At 42.3% G+C, this 22,449-nt stretch overlaps 1 protein-coding gene across 1 annotated transcript in view; it reads right to left on the bottom strand.

Moving 5' to 3' along the window:
• FTO (FTO alpha-ketoglutarate dependent dioxygenase) overlaps window positions 1-22,449 on the bottom strand; it is a 247,381-nt gene that overhangs the window by 186,523 nt on the left and 38,409 nt on the right. The window contains exons 2-4 of the mRNA XM_077931554.1: window positions 19,337-19,414; window positions 15,092-15,169; window positions 8,437-9,097 (exon numbers count right to left, since the gene is read on the bottom strand). Of these exons, the coding sequence (XP_077787680.1) occupies window positions 8,437-9,097; window positions 15,092-15,169; window positions 19,337-19,414 (817 nt within the window). The remainder of the gene's footprint in view (window positions 1-8,436; window positions 9,098-15,091; window positions 15,170-19,336; window positions 19,415-22,449) is intronic.

Here is a 22,449-nt window from a genome sequence, read left to right on the forward strand (position 1 = left end):
TGCTGTAATGGTGCCTCATCAAAAAACAAAGGAAAGTGGTTTTCCTTCAAAATTATTGCTTTTAGCTGCATGCATTTTAAATAGATAAATCAATATGGTTAGTCGACAAAAAAATTCTGAAACAAAACAACATCTTTGTTGCTATCATTGGATTGGAAAGGGACTTAGCAAATGATCTCTGCAAAGCCATGTGGGGAAGGGTCCTAGCTCAGTGGTAGAGCACATGCTTTGCATACAGAAAATCCCAAATACAATCTCCAGGTAGGACCAGAAAAAGTTTCCAGTGTGACATCCTGGAGAGCCACTAGTCAGTCTATGTAGACAATGCTGGACTAGACTCGGTATAAGGCAACTTTCTATGTTCTACAAGACATCAAGAAAAACCAACAGCCTTGCCACAAACTCTATAAAACATCAAAATTGGATAAATGTGTCAATTTGTTTGTCCATACAAACAGGTGTCAAGTGCAAGTTTTTCTGCAAGTTTTTATCCTGATCAATTTTCAATTTCCACCCTCCCCCCCCCCAAAAAAAAAACTTTAGGGTGGGAGAACAGATTTATAACTTTCATTATTTCACACACCAACCTGTGGACCAACACTGACCTCCTGGCTTCTCAATATTCAAGCCATCCATCACGTGAGGCTGCGGCAATGTTTATTTAGACTAGGGCTTTACTAGTCAGTCATAAAATATGAAAATGATTTCCCAGCTGATTTGGTACCAAAACACACTCATCTTTCCCCACCCCCCTTCTTTTAAGTATGCATGTGGGCCTAATTCCCATAGTTGTTCCTTCCTTCCGGGGACTCTTGATTGTGACATTAATAAAATAAGCAATGGTGGCAAACAGCTTAAAAAGCAACACTGCCAGAATCAATAATAACTTGCTTTCAAGGGCCTTCAATATTTTTTGCCTCCTTTTGGGAAGAACTCTTAACAATATTAGAACAGGGGACACTTTCTGAAAACAGCAGGTAAGAGCTTTCAGTGCAATCTGACCCAGATAGTGGAAGAAAGAGGTAATTTTTTGAGGGTTAATTTTGTCTGTTAGGTTGCTTTCCCTTCATTTGTGCTGTTCACAATATGGCCTCAATAAAATATGGAACTACAATCAGAGACAGCAATTTCAATCAATGCTTCCTGGGGTGCCCTCATAAATCCAGCACCTTTGGAATGCACTCGTTAAAGCATATCTCTCTCTCTCTCCTCTGCAGTTTGATCATTTTCTCCCCTTTTATTGCTTAAGTGTAGAGTTCAAATATAGCCCTCGCGCTGCCATTCCCGTTTCTCTCAACTAACGTGACTTATAATTATCACCACCAATTGAAGCGGATTACTCCCACTGTGCTGCTACTTGTTTTCAAAACATCAGTTGCTCCAAAGTGACATAAACTTTGGCTGCAGCCGGGTAGCGGAGAGGATGGTCTGCATGCAAACGTTTCCATGTTCCATCGCCAGTATCTCCAGATTGGGCTAGGTACTGGATTTGCTTATCTGTGTGTCACCTTGCTCCCAGTCATGGAACGCAAGACGGTTTACATGGAGTTTCCAGGAAATTCCCCATTCCAGCACTGAGATGCATGCAACAGTACATGTACGCCCCTCCAGTAGTGTGCATTCATGATGGTTTGTGCTCAGGATGCTATCGGAGGAGTTACACGCAATCTCCACTTTCAGTACTGTTGGTGTCTGCCAAAATTTTGTGGCGGACAAACTGATTTGTTTCCAGTTGGTGCATGTCCCATTACATTCTGCCGAAATCCTGTAACTTTTCACACTACAAGTGGACGATGGCAATGGTATTTCTCCCACTTCTGTTGCGCTGAATTGAAAGAATGCCCCCTGTCAACAGCAAAAATGCAGTAATATTGGAGAACAACTTATAAAGTGGAATGATGGATGGATGGTCCAGTATAAATCCACCACTAGGACTGCGCCAATGAAATGCTGCAGAACACACCTGCAAAAAGTTACTAGACTTTCTAGTTTATCATAGTGCATCTACCACTTGACTTTGCACCAGGGATCTAGTTTCTTACACCCTAAAAAGCCAAGATCAGCAAACCAACAACAAACCATAGCTTCAGGTTGGCTAGTAATCATGGTTTGTTAGGCCATAGAGCAGGCTTCCTCAACCTCAGCCCTCCAGATGTTTTGAGACTACAATTCCCATTATCCCTAACCACTGGTCCTGCTAGCTAGGGATCATGGGAGTTGTAGGCCAAAAACATCTGGAGGGCTGAATTTGAGGAAGCCTGCCAGAGAGGATCTGTTTTACATGCAGAAGGTCCCTGGTTGAAAGCTGGGAAAGACTGAAAGAGCTGCTGTGAACACGGACCAATGGTCTGACTCAGGCAGCTTCCTATGTTCCTCAGTGGCAATGAAGCACAGTCCCTGGTACATTATGCCAAGCATTCCTAACTTGTTCACCCCGCTCCCATCAGGGGAGGAGCAAAGTAGGAGTGACTGGAGAGTATGCTTGACTAGTGCTCATGATGCTATTGGGGAGGTCACAAGCAATATCGCTTTCAATACGGTGCGCATGCAAGTTTTGGAGTGGTGACACTACTTCATCTCCAACCTATGCATATCCTGAATATCACAAATCTTCTTTGTTGCACTACAGGCCCGCCAAAGAGCAAGTATGTGATAGTATTAGGGAAGCATTTCAAAACAAACTAAAACAGTATAAATCGACCGCTTGCACTATTATTGTGCCAAGAACTTGTTGCAAAATACACTCACAATAAAAGGTAAGTCTGAAGGGAGTTCTACATTGCCCCTGTGCTCTCTTCCAGAAGTGTCAACAACGGTTTCTTTTCCAACATGCCTTCTGTAGTTGAGGAAGATGCCCCTAGAACTGGGCAGTCTTGGAAATTAGTGGCCTTGCTTGCAAGGATTACCTCTGTTTTGTTTTGTTTTTTTCCTCCCAGAGGGTGACGTCTTTAAACTCATTAGTATTGCTAGGAAAATCTCCAAACACAGTTCCTTGCAGGCTGTACAAATTACTGCTAACTGACCTTGCATCTATTAAGCAGCAAATAGAAGGGATTACTGGTCAATTATCAATCCACGGGAACATTCCAATTGGTTTATAAAGTCATTAGCAACGAAGAAGCTGTCAGCTCTTGCCCAATCACAGCTGCAGTGAAAATGAAGTAGCAGTTGCTCTGCTTAGCCAAGATATATATTTTTTTAATTTAATAAATATAATAATAATAATAATAAAGTACTCTGTGTTAGGGTGGAGGGACAACACAAATTGTACATTATGAAAGTCAGAAGTAATAAGCCTTTCATGATCGGTCACCATTGCAGTCAATCACTGGTTTGTTAGCCTGTTAAACATTAACTTGTCAACTAACAGATCCAGTTGTTTATTACTCTAAGATTTACACACTCAGGCAAGTCTTAAGAGGCAGCAGGCCAAGAACAATACTGGTGAAAGAATCCACAGAAAGGAAAACTCTTTCTCCGCAACAGAACAGCCTACCCATGTTACAGAGAATAGAAAGAATTGAAAACACACATACACACACTACGAGAATGTTATAGCAATTATTCATATACGTTAGTCTATATCCACTTTCAAGAGTCACTGATAACTAAATTTAGGGGATAAGTTCCAGGATCTAATATATGCTCATACACCAAAGCCCATCATTAAGCCTACATCCCCAGATGGGCAGGGTAGAAATTATTTGTTTTTGTTTGTTTGTTTGTTTGTTTTTATTATTATTATTATTATTATTACTATTACTACTACTACTACCACTACATGGTTACAAATACATGTACATCACCTTGAGCTCATGGAGGAAAAAGGAGAGATACAAATGCAAAAGATCAATCGATCAATCGATTGATCGATCAGATAGAATAGATACACAGACACCCTGGGCAATCAGACCAAGGTAGCCCCACACAGATCCTAGGAGTAGAAATAACTATTATATGAGACAAGGCTGCAAGAGAAGGAATTTCACTAATTGATTCAACACCAAATCTCTGCCTTCACATTCTGGGTCACCATACACAGCAACATAACCATATCAGAGTCAACGCTCTATGCAGAATAGAACTATTGCCCCCTACAGAATAATGGTGGAAAAATCTGTTTGAGAACAACAGGCTTGGACTGTCAAGACTAGCGGTGACGGGTAAATATTAAATTCACGGCTCTCCATCCCAGTTCTCAAAAGATTTACAACTTTAAAAGCTATTAGCTTAAGTAGACTAGTGAATTCCACCTGTCATGAGTGTACATGAAATAGGAGGCAGCCTCCAACTGCTAAGACTCAAGTTATAAGGAACTACATAGATCAATGTCAACAAGTTTAATTGTATACCTAAATGCAAACAGGAAGTCGAAGCAGCTGTTGGGAGAAAACTGGTGTGATGCGTTTTCAGCAGCAAGCATCCCCAGTGTTAAGGATCAAGGTGCTCCACACAAAGGTAAACTGGCAGAGACCTTGCTCTGGGAATCTTTCATTGCAACAGGTCTACAGTACACATATTGCGACAGCATTCCTTCATTGTATAAGGGACTCAGTCATCCACCCAAGAAACTCTTGAGATCAGGTATTATATAGTAAGCTGTGTGCATTTGGCTCTTTGCATTCCAGAACTGCCTCCAACAGCAGTCATTTCATCTGGCTGCATTAGAGAGGTGAGACTGCAAGGCCCCCTTCTTCGGCCTGACTGGGATCAATTGCCATTTAACTCTTCCCCTCACTGGCAATCATTCCAACTGGCTGCCTCAAAGAGGTGAGACAGTGAGGCTCGCTCCATCAACTTGGCTGGGGCCAACTGCCATTTAACCACTCATCTCCCAGGACTCATTTGGTAGATGCGATAACTTCAATTTGTTTCTCTTCTTCCTTCCTCCCAGGCAACTTCCCCCTTTTGCACTGTTTATTAAATTGTAACCTAAAATCCAAAACTATGAACTGCACTGAGCTCATTGGCAGAAATCTAGCAATCTGTGAGGCATATAAACTGGAACAATGGGAGAGAGAGAGAAAGCACAGATGTATTAACTTCCATACTTCTACAATTAGCTCTGTGGCAAAGGCTTCTTGAAAATATTACAAAGAAAGAAAGAAAGAAAGAAAGAAAGAAAGAAAGAAAGAAAGAAAGAAAGAAAGAAAGATGCATATAGAGGATGCCTCTTCTGACCACTGACACAATTGCCATAATGGTCCCACAGAAAGATACAAGGATCATTATGACATTCTATTCAATAGGGCTAATCGCCTCTGCTTAATCAACCTATTAGCAAGTAGCAACAATTCTGAAAAGTTTCCTTGGATTTTCAAAATGAATGGGTTACCGCCACGTTCTGCCAAGCAGAGAAACACAAGGTAGCTATTGATCAAACTGTTCAGAGTAAATTGGGAAACAAAGGCACTTTTGTAAAGGTAATGCTATCATATAACACTACACCAAGCACATATTCTGCCAGGTTCGCTCCCCTGCTAGGGAGATCCTGAGCTTCTGGCGCTCCCAATAAGGGCCAGACAAACTGGAGAGATATCAGTATTTCTCAGGAAGCTCTCAGCACCTTGAAAAACAGAGTCCCGATTTAGCTGAAGTCACCTTTTTAAAGGTCTGAGTGTAGAAATACTTCAGCAGAGCAGAGTCTCCAGTTACAGACTTCATAAAGGATCACAATTTACATAGGCATTGAAGTTCCAGCTTCTGCAATCATTAGGACAATATATGAACCCATTCACTTCTGAAGTAGTCTTTTTTTAGAAGTGTAATTTCATATGCTCTCTGCTTTCTCTTCCATGTTAACTGAGAGACTGAGTCTCTGCCCGCACTCCTTTTCACCTTTCATATCAGTTTCCCCCTCATTATCTCAGTACTGATCTTGGGGTGAGGTCCATACTGCATCAGCTTCTTGCAATATTCAAATAGAAATCACTCACAAGGGCTTCTCTCTAGGATTCCTGCCACTGACGAACCTCACACAAGTGGGAACTATAAAAAGTGTGAGAGGCAAGAGGGGAGAGGATGCCTGTAGTGAAGGAGAAACTTGAGAAACATAGAGAGCTACCTGCCTCCGTGGAAGTTGTCCATCTCTAGCAGAGATGGAGAAATCTGTGGTCCTCCAGATGTTGTTGAGCTCCAGCTTCCATCAGCCCCATCCAGCATGGGCAATGGTTAGGGATGATGGGAACTGGAGTCCAACAACATCTGGTCACAGATACCCCATTCCTGACATATAGAATATTGTCTCTTTTGGCGTGGCTCTACAGCAGGGGTTGTTAACCTGATCCCTACCACCCACTAGTGGGCATTTCATGATTCTAGGTGGGCGGTAGGGGGTTCTACGGCACAAGCTGAATCCTCCTTCCATCGAGCACTGGTGGGTGGTAAGGAAATTTTACCATCAAGAAAGATGCATTAGTGGGCGGTAGGTATAAAAAGGTTGACTACCCTTGCTCTACAGTGTCTCAAGGAGAGGCCTTTGCCATCACCTGATGGTACCTGGTATGAAGCTGAAATCTTCAGCATGCAAAGCATGTGTTCGGCCACTGAGCTATGGTCCTTCCCAGTTGCAAGAAATCATTGTGCAATGCCAGTACCAACAGAGACACCTAAAATGTTTGCTTCAGCTGTTAAATGGATGCTCCCTCTTCAGTAGCTTCTACATTCTTTGGCTAATCCATTCCAAGTGCTTATGAATCATTCTGCATATCCATAACCAACCCTTCCACAGCGCTCTGTGATGAAAATCTAAATGTTGTGAGAACTTACGTTCCTTCATGCAGCTCAGTCTAATAAATGGAAGTAATAAATACGTCATTCCTTGTAGAAAGGGTGGTTGATGTTTCAGAAATGGTTACACATTCAACAAAATTGCTATGGAGTGGGTAAGCTGGCAGGGGGCACTCTCGAGAAATGGTTTGGTTCACAGTAGCTTTGGCCAAGCATTGTCTGAAGTCATGGAAAGAGTGCTTCTAAAATTACATGTAGAAGCAAGCAGAGCCATTGGCTCAATTCGGACATCGCACCAAACCATGGTTTATGCTAACCAAAGTTAACAACCCACCATCATGGTTTATGATCCCATACATTGAACAGACAAATCGTGGTTTAAAGCTTATTGTCTGCTTTTGTTTTCCATTTCCGCATCCATATGTTCACTCCAGTCTGCAGTCTCTTGAGCCAGAGGAATGGCCATTGTTTATTTGTTTGTGAATCTAGGCACAACGCAAGCCACAGCTAGCACAAACTAGCTTCAAAATGGGGTATGCTATCCTGGCTTGGCAGCCCGTCGCAAACCATGGTTTAGTGAGCTTACATGGGTAAAAGCAAATCATAGGTTTGGTGTAACATCTGAACATAGCAATTAATAGCTAAGGTGCCCCTCAGGCAGAGGTTTCCAGCCCTTGCACTGCACCAACCTTGCTACCACGTTGCCCCCCCCCCCTTCCACCTCCTGGTAAGAAGCAGCAATGCAGGCAATGGGAGGTCAGGTGAGCCCCACCAGCTGCTACTGTTCAGGCTAGAGACCTTCTGCTTTAATGCCTTCTACTCCTAGTAAAGGCAGGGCTGTGCTGAGAAGCATGCTAAATGCACCCCTTTCACCCCTTGTGAAGGGTGACTGTGTGAAGTAGGGAGTCCACTGTAATCATGTAGGCTCCCTGCACATTTTAGAATCCTGACTGTCCAGAGTTTGTAGGAATCCATAGCAGTGCAGCTTTGTTTTTGTTTTTCTAATCAGTGTTGTGTAAGTCACATAAAAAGCCTCAAAAGAAAAACCAGAACCAATATTCCACATTACTTTCCCCGCCAACAGGGATGCTACATTGGAAGGTGAAGCATCTGACAGGACCATAACAGTTTAGCACGCCTGGGCAAGAATCTGTGCAATGTTGTGAAAACATGTAAAAATCTCCTTCCAAAGTCAGAGCAGCATATTATTTACAAAGAAAGGAAAGCAGGGAAAACGGTACAGAGCTGAACCATGAATTCATATATGAAAAATTGCCCCAATAAAAGAGAGAGATGTCAAATCACAGCTTTAATAATAATAATAATAATAATAATAATAATAATAATAATAATAATACAGCCTTGGAAATAGGTATCTGTGGGAACCTGGAGAGCAGAGATTTGAAAGCTTTTGCTTTCTTGGCTCCTGATCAGCAGGTTAATTATAGCAACTTTTCAATCCATCTAAAGTGCTCCTGATAAGGGAAGCTGCAGCAAACATAGCTGAGCTCACTTGCCTCTCATTCTCCCCCCACCCCTCCGATATCCAAAAAGATTGAGAGGGTCAAATAAGTGCTTACATGGGAAAGTAGGGAAGAAGGCGCATACGGTTTTAGGGTGCCTCTTTTGTGCACCGACCGCTTAGCCTTAGGGGTTTTAAAACCGTACTTAAGAGCGAGTCCCGGTTTTCGTATTTGCTTTACCCACCTTCACAGCTATAACTGTAGACAGCCACTGTTGACCCTTCAACTAGATTTTCATCATGGTGCCAACTCACAGCCATTTTCCCCATTCCAAAATAAGGCTCTTGTTTCAAGAACGGCATTTGTTGTGGATCCATATAATTTAATAAAGACAGGTTGTAAGATGTTCTCTCTTTCAGATGGCTATGGTCATTCTCTGGGACATGAGAAGGGCTTTGATCTTGCAGAATGGACCCCATCTCTGTAATGGAAGTAGCATAATCCTGATGCCTATCGATGACAGGAGAATCTTCCATTCCTTTTGTTTCGGCCAAATTCTGCTCTTGCAAAGCCAGGACGGATTCTCTATGCAAGTAGCAATTAAGTTTGATTAATGCCTTGCAAGCCTTGGATATTTCAGGATGGGAATAATTTATTTCATAACCTTCCACAGGCCAGGGGACCGTAAATAACCTTGTGTTCAAATATTTGTAGGTACATCCTGGGTTTCCAACTAATATACGAGATACCGGGGTAACAAAATCTTTCCCTTTGATCCTTACAAGATCTTGGAAAAAACAACCATGCTTTTGCAAAGTCAAAAAAGCTTCCTGAACTTCTTCATGGACCTCTTTGGGAATCTTCTCAGCAGTTCTGAGGACGAGTTTTGAATATTTTGTCTTCCACTAAAAAGTAAAGAAAAATCATGGATATATTATAAATATAAAACAGTTGCATACTTGAGGTGTTAGTTATGGCTTATCAACCGAATAAATAAAGAGAGAGACTTCTTTGGAGGAAGAGGATCAAGACCTCAAGAGAAAACCCACACCGACTGAAGATTTGGAGGAGCCATCAGTAGTCCAAAGGCAGCCTGAAGAGTCCCATCTCACCAATGCTTTTGACTCCATTCTAAGCCCTGCCTTGATCCCTGATTCTCCTTCATTGCCACACACACCACTGACCTCAGAAGTGTAGGCAGCAGTAGATCTGATGGACAGCTTAAGTTACCAAAACGTCCACCTGGATAATCGACACTCAAGGGTCTACTCAGGAAAAGGGTGACGACCCAACTGCAATCAGTCACCCAGTAGAAGCGGAGCTGGCAATAGGTGGGAAACCATTTCAGACCAAGGGCCAAGTGCCCTTCTGGGGGACACATATGAGTGGTGAGCAGGGCCAGAAGCAAAAGTGAGCAGGCCAATGGGTGTACCATAGCCCAGTTTTGTACACACCCATCTCTATCCTCTATCCAAGCTCAGAAAAGATATTATCAGATCAAGTACACACTCCAGCCAGGCGAAAACTCAAGAAGGGTGTGAAGTAAAAGCAGTGAGGAGTACGGATGAAGAGGATGTGTAGCCTTGAAAGAGTCCCAAGGGCCAAACAGAGAATCCTAAGGGTCACATTTGGCCCCTGGGCCAGGGGATCCCCACTCTATTGTTTTCCTACTTGCCTCTGGACTCTGCTAGTTTTTGAGCTCATTAAATCTCCAGCTCATTCACATCTTCCTGGCAAGGCTCCCAATCTGACTCCAGCTCCACACCGGGTGCGAGTCATGGGTTGGTATACCACCTTAATCCAACAGTCCTCTTATTATGTTGTTACAGACTCACATTAAACGCATCTTCATTTTTCAAAAAAAATTTAAAATCAAAACAGTTTATAACAAACATACATATGTACAATAAAAATCATGTCAAAAATTAAAATCAGAGACCATCAACTAGCTATCACAGACTGACATTTTCTTAACTATGTGCATAAGCTTGGCAGCCTAGAAAAGTTTTCAGCGGAAATTTAAAGATTAAAACCAAAGGTGCCTACTGCATAGGACAGGGCTGGTTTCTTACTACAGTCACAAATGAGCCTCGTCAACTCTGAGGACAACCAAGGAGGCTTCTGTAGATGACTGCAGTGACTGAGCTGGGATACAAGCATTTAGGCAATGCCTACAGTACCTTTAGTTGTTCAGGTCTTTGTAAATTAATACAAGTACTTTGAACCTGGCTTGGTAGTAGATGGATATTTAACAATGGTGTCACATGTTGTCAGTCATGTGCGCCATCTACAACTTGGCTGCCACATTCTGACCAGCTGGAGCCCTACATAGAGTGCATTGCAGCTATTCAGCCTTGAGGTTACCCACCCATGGACTACAGTGGTCTCTGCCCAAGAATGGCCATAGCTGAAGAACCAGGTGGTGAAAGGCACTCCTAGTGACAGAGGACACTTGTATCCAGGAGTACCCCACAATCTACACATCTGCTCCTTTTGAGGGAGTGTAACCCCCTCCACAACAGATAATGTGCCTGTCTCCCAGACTACTGGAACATGGGATTAAGATCTAGAGATGTGTTGGAGACAGACCAAATTTTCAGCAATGGCCAGCAATCTCGGCATTTGTTGGCCTTGTCCCACCAAGGTCCATAGGGTCTTGATTGAGAAGACAGCGGTTGTGTGAATCTGTCTCAAGAAACAGGAGGAATGACAAGAAGATAGTGTAAAAACAAAGGAAAAGTCTGCAATGACACATCTATGGGGAAAGCATGCCATGCTTGTTCAAAGGCTGTAATATTTCACTCTCCTGTTAAAAACTGGGAGTTAATGTGTTCCACATTTTAATGCCAGCCTAATGAGAGGCACATTACCTTTTGGCTTGTGAACTAAAGATTACATGCTTTGAAAGTATTTTATCAATATATCTTAAATGGTGTCGGCGGGGTTTCTGCTCTTTAAAAGCACCCTAAAAATGTTGTGCTTATTTTTATTTTAAAAAATCACACATTGGTATCTCAGAAGAAGAAGGAGGAGGAGGAGGAAAAAATTCAGGAAATGGAAACACATTTCCAACACATCATCTCAGAATACCGGTCGGTCTTCTTTAATTCTCCAGCCAGTCATCCTGCTATGTCCTACATCAGGAAAGCATTAAGAGATCAGAAGACCAAGAAAGGGGAAAAGAAAAAGGGAAAAAAGAAAAACCCCATGGAACTCATACTGGACACTTTTACTGATTGAAGGAACAAAAAAACAAAACAAAAATCCCGTGTAGTTTGTGCTTTATCTCTGACAGCTAATATTAAAGGTCACCTCACTCGTCATGCAGATAAAAGCAGTTGCATGACTGGACACTTCCAAAAAGCATACAAAACATTTCATGCTTAATTTTTTAACATGTCCATTATCCTAGAACAAAATTTAACACACCCATAGAAACTTGAGGCCCCACTATGTATTTTCAGCAATCTACAAATCATAAAGCCTGTGCTTGAAGGAGCCAGGATGACCTCGTCACTCAAGTGACAACAGCAAACCGCAAACCAGTGAGGTAATCTCTGGATAAACAGTTGGCACTTCAATTCTACATTATAAGATAGTAACATTTCACTCAAAGACCTCATTTGTATAGTGTTGATGTTCCTAAATGCACGTTCCTCTTCAGAGACTCATGACATAGTTCCAAGTATCACTGAATCATCGTGCTAGGCTTTGAAGAGGTTTCTTCTGAAACAACTTCTTTTCTATACAAAATTCATTGCTGTGCCCTACTGCTGCATTAATTTTCTCTACTGAAAACGGGCCACATTTGCACACCATAATGGATTATGTGCAATGTGGACGAGCCAGAACAAGCTGCAGTGAGCCCTGGACCTACTGGTTTGAAATGTGATTTCAAACTGGCTTCTTTGAAGCATACCATAGTTAATGTTCACTGTAGTTTGTCAAACTGGACAACACAATAAACTACAGTTTAGGTAAAAAAAGAAGTAAAAGCTTTTGAACTCCTCCTTCGGGCCACACAACAGAAGGCAAGGGAGGTGTGAAAGCCTGAGACTCACTGTGAATTATGGTTTGTTCGTGTCACATTAAACTATGGTTTTGCACCACACACAAATACAGCCAGCCTTCAAGGAAACCGGCCCACCCCTGTCTTCTTTTACTGCTCCGACAGGACCCCCCCCAATCCAATTCTATTCCCATATTATTCATATTATTCCTAATTGTGGTAGTAGTAGTAGTAGTTGTTGTTGTCATGCCCTCTGTCTAAGGAACACAAGACAACTTACAAATAAGAGCACAGCTTTCTATCACACCTGGCTATTTGTCTTCTCTTGACTAGTCTAGGCTATCAGACTTTTTCACATCACCTTCTATCCCAGTCTTCTCGAAGCATGAGTCCCCATATATTGAACTACAACTCTCATCACCTCTCACCATTGGCCATGCCATCTAAGGATGATGGGGATTGTAGTTCAAGAGTATCTGAGATCCAAAGATGGGAATACTGGGGAACCTGTTCCTTTTTTAAATGGAGATGCCAGGAATTGAAACTGGGACCTTTTGAATGCAAAGCATGTTGAACTATGGCCCTTCAACTAAGTTGTTTGTGGTTCAGTTCTACAGCACTAAGTTTGAGATAAGAGTATGTTTTAGTAGATAAAACTTGGCATGGAACAGAAGAGTCACACACCAAGTTTCAGAGGTCATAGTGTTCCCACAACACACATGCACACACACCCTTTGCTCTGCAGCTCACAGGTGTATATGGACTGGGTATCCATGCAAGTCCAACTTTATTCAGATGGTCCACAGCTGCGTATTTATGAATTGTTGTTCAGAGGCAGCACATCCACCAAATTAAAGATTCCTAATGATTTTTAATTACATTTTCACTGCCTCTTTGATTTCTTGCATTTTATTGTGTTATAATTTGAATTCTATGGAATACAATGTATAAGAAAAAAGAATTAAAAATTTTCAGTTAAACCTCATACCGCATCTAGCATAGCGCATTACAATGGCTACAGGCAGAAAAATCACTAAGTCATGTGCCAAGACCCTCAGCTATTTTCAAACGGTTCATGAGAAAAAGCAGTTTGGGAACCACATCTCTACAGTATTATACTTCTGTTGTGGTTTTATTGTTAATTTTAAAAAATTTCTATGTCTTGTTGTGAAGGTCACCGAGAACTGTGCTATAAGGAAACCTATAAAATATGATTAATAAACCAGAACAAATAACAGGAACATAGGAAGCTGCCTTTTACTGAGTCAGACCATTGGTCCATCAAGACTGTGTTCATGGAAGACAATCTTACTTGGCTATGAGTGATCGCCAAAGAAGGAGAAGAAGACCATCAAGCTCAATACTGCACCAGTTGTTCCCAAGCTGCTATCCTCCAGATGTTTTGGATTATAACTCCCATCAGGCCTAGCCAGCATGGACAATGATTAGGGATGATGTGAGCTGGAGTCCAAAACACCTGAAGGACACCAACCGATCTACACTAACTCAGCCAAGGGAGTTGGGTTCAGATCCCTGAATCCAAAGTGGCAAAGACAGGTACAAGGAAGCACCCAACACAGCAACATGACTGATCCTGGAGAAGCTAACAGGAGCCCCGGGGAGAATTCTCTTTTCTCACTGGCAGCAGCTCTCAAGGTTTCAGCCAGAGGTCTTTCCCAACCTTGCCTAGAGATTACAGGGGTAGAACCAAGGACCTCCTGCATGCAAAGCAAGTGCTCCAGCACTTTCCCTTGAAAGGCCTAATGGATGTCATCTGAAAAGTCAGTGCTCTAACTCAGGGAGATGTAAGAACCTTAACCTTATTTTAACAATGAAATAGAAAGAAGGTACAGAAACTTCATTTCCTTCCTGTATCAGTGGGGGAGAAAATGAGATTATTATTTTTTTAAAAAAGATGCTACTTTGTATGCATCTTTCGGCCACATGTCAATACAAGAACGTTGACATGGCTATAATGTTGGAACGCCTGCTGAAGCTGTTCAAGCTAAATAAGAGATTCCTTTTTATGTCTTTCATCTCACTCAATATGTTCCAACTTAGTTTGACTGAACTCACCCAAGTCTTTCCATGTGTTTCTCATTTGACTGGGGTATTGTCGAAGAGGGACTTTAGCATATTCTTCCGTTTCTTTAATAACAATCCTTCTCTATACTACTTTGGATTATACTTGTGCGTATCATTTTCAGGCTGGATTTTCTTTTTTCTGCATAAGAGTCACAGAACTGCACGGCCAGGAGGGCCAGAGGGTTATCAAACTCAAACCACACTCTTCTGAAATATGTTCCACCTCCAACACACACACACAGATCAACCCATATAATCCATATAATAGGGCATCTCCCAAGCAGATAACAGAAGCAAACATGACATACTTACCACAATACTTGAAGAGGCCAGCAAGTAAGGCCCACAAAGAGTAGTTGACATGGTGAAAGCACACACACACACACACAGAGAGAGAGAGAGAGAGAGAGAGAGAGAGAGAGAGAGAGAGAGACCACAGAAACAGAAAACTAGGTGTCAGGAAGCCTGACCTTTGCAAGTGTCATGGATTAAGTCTTTAGGGCCTTGTCATCGTTCTCCAGGAACTGAATCTGTGTACTCTAGAACACAGCCTACGCTCACATGAAGCTGTGCAATTTCAGAGAAAGAATGGTGGTAGCATGCACCTCCTCATCCTCATCCTCCTCATCCTCCTCATCCTCACTGGGTACAGCTCAGAACCAGCACATTCATGCCAGCTTTTCCTCAGTAATTTTGTCTTCTCTACACAATGAACTAAGGAAGTCGAGAATAAAAATAACAAACTATTTCAAGTAGTAAAAGAATATTTCCCGGTATATAGAACACAAATCTTTTGAACTATTACCAGTTGATGGAAGCCATCATCCTTTGGTGTCAAATATGGAAGCCAGCTCTCTCCAAGTTCGTCAAGGAGTTTCCGTTTCTGGAGATGCAAAAAAAGATAATTTACATTGAGTTTTGGGTTTGTTGGTTGGTTGGTTTAAGTCATAGGCTTGCTAGGTGTTAGAACTAATGCACTGCTGTCCAACACTGGATTCAAGTTTTGGAGGGGTGTTCGGCAAGAAACCCTCCATGCCACACCTTCTTTAGTGAGTCTACCTCCTCACCACCATTGTCACCAGCTGCTCCTTTTCCCCATAAATGCTACCATCTGCTTGCTGGCCACGTAGAAAGCCACTGAGAAAACAGCAGCATCTACTGCTCCTCTTCCTCACCACTACTGTCATCTATATGCCAAAATAAGAGTTAGACAAAGAACTTGTAGAGGAAGAACAGGCTCAGAGGGCTCTTATCACTGTATATCTCCTGCTGGGATGTAGGACCTTGAAAGATGATTGACCATGCCCACCTGCCCTGCTCCCACCCATCTTGGTACATCAGAAGTAACTCCAGGTATTGTTCAACCACCTCTTACTGGGGAAAGAGAAGTGAGTCAGAATCAGATTTTGTAAACTCCACTTCTACTTCCAATTGCCACTTAAAACAAACAGCCTACTTGGTGACTCCTCAGGGACAAAAAAAAGAGGGAAGGGGTAAAACATTAAGACTACAATCCTAAACATACTGGCTTGGGAGTAAGCCTCATCAAAATGTGGGCCTTGCTTCTGAGGACTGGACAGTGAAATATCTTATAAAGAAGCCTTGCAATGCAACCTCTGTGAAAGTTTACTCAGAAGCAATCCCCCTTGTATTCTATAGAGTTTGCTTCTAGCTGAGCGTGTATAGTACAGTAATACTGGAGCCTCAGTGTGTGTTGTGTTTAAAGATCCTTGGTTGCAACTTGGGTGAGTGGGGCTAATCTCTTGTTATGCAAAAGAGTAAATGAAAGCAAAAACAAAAGCTCCTGTTTATGACGAAGGATCCAACCCAATTCTTCCCAGCTTACATCTATGGTTTTGTCTTACATTCCTTTGCTTATCGTTATTTTCCGCATCACGTTACAAGACTAATGGATTTTTAAGTTTTACAGTACTTATGGAAATGGCATTTCTCAGGTTGAGTCATTAGCTCAGAAAACCCTGGTGTTGCCCTATCCGCATTTCCTACATAGCCTCCACCAGCTCCGTCTACCAGAGTGGGAGGGGATGTCACCCAAAAACCATGATCATTTATCCGCTCTTTGCCTCATGTGGATCAAGAATTATATGCTCAAAGGAAATTTAGCTTTTGCATTGCATGTCCCAATCAGACTTTGTTTTAACTTGGTAAATCACTAAAACCTGCCTGGAACAATGTAAATTGTTCTATGCACGAATGGGAAAAACTGAGTAAGAAAATAACAAGATGAGGACTAGCAACACAGAGTGCATTGAGCACGCATCCTGATTTGCTTGCACAGAGTTTAAGCAGAGGTTAGCCTATGTCTGGTCTTTATTGAGTACTCTGATTTGTTTGCAGGCATGTAATACAAGACTAATTTAAATGAAGCCATCAAAATAGAAACAGAGTTAAATGCATCCTTCAGTCTTAAAACAAAATAATACGAAGCATTCTAAGATATCTCTGTAGTACAAATGTGTATCGTTTTCATATCAATTTATCTATCACAGCTTTTCTAAAAACAACAACAGGGAATTACAGTTTTGCAAGGGTGCTGAGTATTTTCTTAGAGCTCCACAGTCCTTTTCATAGAATGAGAGTTTCCAGAGATCCCTGAGCAAAGGGCGTAATGATTGGCAACACTAGCCTATGCATATTTACTGGGAAGAAAGCACCACTGTGTTCAGTGGGGCTAACTCACAGGTAAACATGCACAGGATTGCATCCTAAATCTGTAGTGGAGATAGTCCCAGAATGAATTGTTGTGCAGTGTGCTCAGAACACAATTTGCTGTAAAATGATGATGACGATGATGATATTTAAAATGGGGGGGGACACCCTATGCCCTTTTAAAATGTGGCTCTTTTGGGGGGGTGTTATTGGATTGTTGTTTTTATTTTGATTATATATATTGTGGTTTTAATGTTGATCTCTTCTATGAACCACCCTGAGACCTCCGGGTATAGGGCGGTATATAAATTCAATAAACAACAAACAACAACAACAACAACCAGAGCCTTACAATCAAAATGAAACACAGCCCCAGCCCTTTCCTTAAAAACAGCCAGTTCCCAAAAGCCTGTTAGAACTAAAAAGTAATCATCTGCCAGTGGAAGGACAATGAGGAGGGAGCCAGGTTGAATTCTCTAGGAAGGGAGTTCCAAAGTCTAGGAGCAGCCACCTAGATGCAATTACCTGCAATCACATTGGTTTTTCTCTGCTTTACTGCTACTATGGATACTGGAGGTTGGGCCCTTGTGGCCATTCAGAGTTCCAGGAAGAGTAAGTCCCCCACAGCCTCCCACCACCACATTTTTTTCAAAACCATGCCAGCACAGTCAACAGAACAGTCAGTCTTTTTGAACCACAACCAGGTAGCGTTGACTAATCCATCCAACACTCGCTTAACTGCAGCTCACTGATTCTAAGTGGACTGACAACCACAGCATTAAAATTTATAAAACAGACATGTAGCCTGATCTGGCTGAGTTTACAGACTTCTTTGGGGACACATTATGAAAGTGACATGGAGTTGCTGGTGAAACCAAGCGGAATGTAACTTTAGATTAAGCTGGCAGGCAACACATTAGTGCATTCTGAGATTTCATATACTGCCCCTCAATGAGGCCAAACTTCGAGTCACAAAATGTTTAGGGGTATGCGTACCTCTGCGTACCCCCAGGAAAAAGCACTCTGTGTGTGTTAGTTTTGAAAAGTACTGCAGTTTAGAAATCTATATTTATACTTGCACACTTGGATGTTTGCATGTAGACACAGTGAATGTAGCTATATTAACATTATTTATGGCATTAAACACACTGAAATGATAAGTCTGGTTTTGCTAAGCCTCAAGCAGAGTTCACCAAAACTTCTGTTTTTAACAAAGGCTTATTCTCATGTTTGAACAATAAAAGGATGTTGAGCTGGTAGAGAAAATAATTCAAACGCATGGGGTAGCAATATATATACTGACAATTTCTTTGTCAAATGTTAAGCTCTTGGCAAAAGCACACAGCATTAAAATGCACTCTGGAGTGGAGGTAGTATCAGCTCACATTTGATTGTCAGATCTGACTAAGCGAATGCTCTCCTGCTTGATGTGCAGACAAATACACACACAGCTGGGTGGTATAACACACATCTCTTCTCATATACACGGAGCTGTCACACACGTGTCAAATACATCAAGTTACTTGCAAATTCCTCCAAAACAAAATGAAAAGCGGGGGTTGGGAATAAAGAGGAAAGAAGAGGGATTGGGGGGGGGGGAGTAGCTTTGCCAACTGGCTGAGCCGGTGCTTGAAAGTGTGTTGTGTTTACAGCAACCTCAACAGGTAAGTAAAAAGCTTGTAGAAGTGGCAACTTCCTCCACGGAGACATGAACAGACCAGTTCTGTGCAGGCATAGAGGGAACATGAGTAATGGGTTAGATATGTGTTTTAAACACATCTGGGAGCACACAAGGAGTTACTACTGAAGAAGGCAGGGTGTAGCAACCAGAAGACAAGCTGGCGTATGTGTATGTTCGGTCCTGTGTGTGCACTTGACTAGATGGTCTCTTCATCCCATCTAACTCTATGAGATGTTCTGTTCTCTATGAGACTTGTTCACGCAATGCATAGTTAACTTATGCAATTTGTTCCCACAAGATGTGGTAGTGGCCCCAGGATTAGATGATTTAAAAAGGAGGTATGGGGAAATTTATGGAGGTTAAATGCATGGACAGGGGGATGTTGCTAGACTGCAACTGCCATCATCATTGGTCATGCTAGTTGGGAATCCAGCACCACCTGGAGGGCCATCGCTTCTCCACCTGTGACCTACACTGGCTAGCAACATCAATCTTGGCTGTTGGGCTGGGTGTGGGGGAATCTTTCCCCAACCCTAGTTGAAGATGTCAGGTATTCATCCTTGGACTTCTGCAGATCCCCTCCACTGGGTAGTTCAGCCAACGCACGCTTCTTCTTACATTCTCAATCAGGAAAAACTGGCACCGCAAGGAGAGGCAAATTCCTTTGCCCAGGTGCTTGAAATAAGAGACTCAAATCACCATGCAGATCTTGGGTGAGGGATGGTGAGAGTTATAGCCCAGCAACTTCTGGAAAGCCACAGGTTCCCCACACCTGATCTAGATGGAAGCACAGCAAACAAAAACATGTATTAATCCCAACTTGCTGAAATACAGCCAACAGACATTAAGACAGGGTGAATGGGCAACGTCAAGCTTTGCTCAGGAAAAACTGCCATGGGGTGAGTCTAGTGATGTGCTTGCATTTCGCTCGTAGACTAGAAACACTGCTGGCAACAGAATGTGTTGTTCCTTCCTCTCCACACCCCCTCTGAAATGTCAAGACTACACAACACAGATGTGAAATGCAACAGAATCTGTCTGCCAACATTTGAAATGGATGAACACTTGCTTCACCTGTGCAAACACAGCTATAATAGAAAGCCAATAAGGCTGCTGCAAGACTTGGAGCAATGTCTTGGCCCATCTCAGTATTAGCACACACATTTTTAAGGATAAATAATACAAGTAAATGGTTTAGGTTTTGCAAAATCATTCTCCAGGAAGAAACTAGTGGCAGTTTGTTGTCAGGTATATACAAAGCAAGATTGCTGGGAAGAAGCTGCTTTATGCTGTTGCATCTAACTCAGGTGTAGAGAACATTTGGCCTGTAGGCGAACTGGTCACACTTGCAGACCTGAAAACTGGGATAACTTCAGAGGAGCAGAAGCTAGCAATGGCGCTAACAACCTAAAGTTGAAGTAAAGAAGCTATGGCCCTCCATATGTTGGTATTCTACTACTCCCATCAGCCCCAACTGGCACAATTGTCTCAGGGCATCACATTAGTGAAGGTTGATCTAAGACGAAAATGTCTGGCAGAGAGACTACAGTGAGGGGAAACAGAACTTCTCTCTCCCATTAGACCACCCTTCCCCAACCTTGTGTTCTCCAGATATCTTGGACTACAACTCCTATCATCCCTGTCCATACTGACAGGGGGTCAAAGCCATTTGGCCGGGGTGGACCACCACTTCCATCATTCCTGACCACTGGACAAGCTGGATGAGGATGATGGGAGTTGGAGTCCATCAGCATCTGGAGGGCCACAGATCCAAGCAGGTATGAACTGTGTCAGATGCCTCTCAAGCAATCTGCATAGAATGAAATCTACATAAACTGCCAAGTAGCATAGAAGCAATGTGTTCCAGGACACAGACTGAGAGATACACTCCAGCCCACAATAATAACCCTAAAGCAGTTTTCAAGAGCATATACACCTTGAATGAATGAATATATATATATATACACACACACAGCTTAAATGAAGTATGGCCACAATCCTAAATCATTGAGCACCTTTCTCTGCCTCTCTGCAGTCCACGCAATCCAAAACTACAGGTATATTGTTACCAAATCACAGTCTCCACGGTTGATTACAAGGTGAAGCGACTGTAGAATCCGATGAATATTAAGCAAATATTTTTAGAAGGAGACGTGGCACTCACATTTTATTTATCTTCACACCAGAGAGTTCCCAAATGGTAACAAGCTCGCATTCTGCCGTGATGGCTTCTTGGCACAGCTACCTATTACGGTAATGAACTTCATGTGTAATTTTTCAGCTTATGTTTGATGTTATTGCAGAGTGTGTACTTTGTGTCCTCCTAGTTTACCCTCTCTGTTCAGTAACTATTGAAAATGTACTTGCACCGGCTTGTCTGATGGAAAGTCAATCATGCTAATAGCAGAATAACTATTCTGCATATTGAGATTCACTGAAGCTTGCAGGCTAAGTACATCACTGATTGACTCTTGTTACAACGGGCTATAAATGCAAGTTGCTAACCTGTTTTTAGTTCAAACTTATTTAAAAAGAAATCTTCCAGCTTGGAAGGGTTTTGGGGGTAGTTCTGAAGCTCATTCTCTCACACAAATGTATAAAGGAAATGCTTTATAGCATGGGTAGGCAAACTACGGCTCGGGGGCCAGATCCGGCCCAATTGCCTTCTAAATCCGGCCCACAGACGGTCCAGGAATCAGTGTGTTTTTACATGAGTAGAATATGTGCTTTTATTTAAAATGCATCCCTGGGTTATTTGTGGGGCATAGGAATTCGTTCGTTTCCCCCAAAAAAATATAGTCTGGCCCCACACAAGGTCTGAGGCCCCTGCTGAAAAAGTTTGCTGACCCCTGCTTTATAGCAAGTCAAACCATTGGACCCTCTATTCCAATATTTTCTATTTAATAGGTGAAGAACCTCAGACCCAGGGGTCACATGCGGCCCTCCAGACCTCTCTATCTGGCCCTCAGAACTCTCCCGGAAACCGGAAAGGATCTGAAAGTAAAACTGTTTGGGGAACTCAGAACTTTTCACTTGGGAGAGAACTTCCCAAGTACCTCTATGCTCTGTTGCACGCATGCATACAGGAATGCCACTGCTTTAGGGAAGCATCAGAACATTTGGGATGTCAGCAGACATTACACCAATCTCCACCCCCACCCCCTTCAGAACTAGCGGCATGTCTAGTACAACCAACAGATCAAATATGGAGGAAAGTCTGACATGCCTATGGAAGCAAAGGGTAAAGAACAGGAATGAATCTGCTGTTTTACACATTACAAGGTACAAAGATGAACAAAGTCTAGCACAGTTAGTATGAAAAGCACATTCCTACCATTTGGTGGCCATCTTTCTAAGAAATCTAAAGCATCAGCATTTATAGTGGAGCAACCATCTACCAACTGCATAACATGCTTTCTTTCTATCCAGGGATAGAATAGATTTGCTTCCCCTATTTCAATTCCTCACCTCATAAATCAGCTGGCCCACTTTCTGGTTTCTACTGAGATACACAGAGAGAAAGAAAACTTCTAATCATGCATATATGCACAATTTGCTTGCCCTACGTAACTGTGCAAAGAATTAATATATGCATAGAAACAGCTCTGCTACACGTGAAAAATGGTCTTCATTAGAAGCATTCTTTCACAGACCCTTGCCTCCGCAATGCTGAAAGTCCCCCTAATTGCCATTAAAAAAATATATCCAAAAGAGATGTTATTTTAAACACACATACACACAAAACCTGGCACATAACAGTAGCCATTAATGAAATGGAATAGCCAATCTCCTTGTCTAGCCAAGTGTTAGAT

This window comes from Podarcis muralis, chromosome 7, assembly GCF_964188315.1.
Source record: "Podarcis muralis chromosome 7, rPodMur119.hap1.1, whole genome shotgun sequence".
Classification (NCBI taxonomy): Eukaryota; Metazoa; Chordata; class Lepidosauria; order Squamata; family Lacertidae; genus Podarcis; species Podarcis muralis.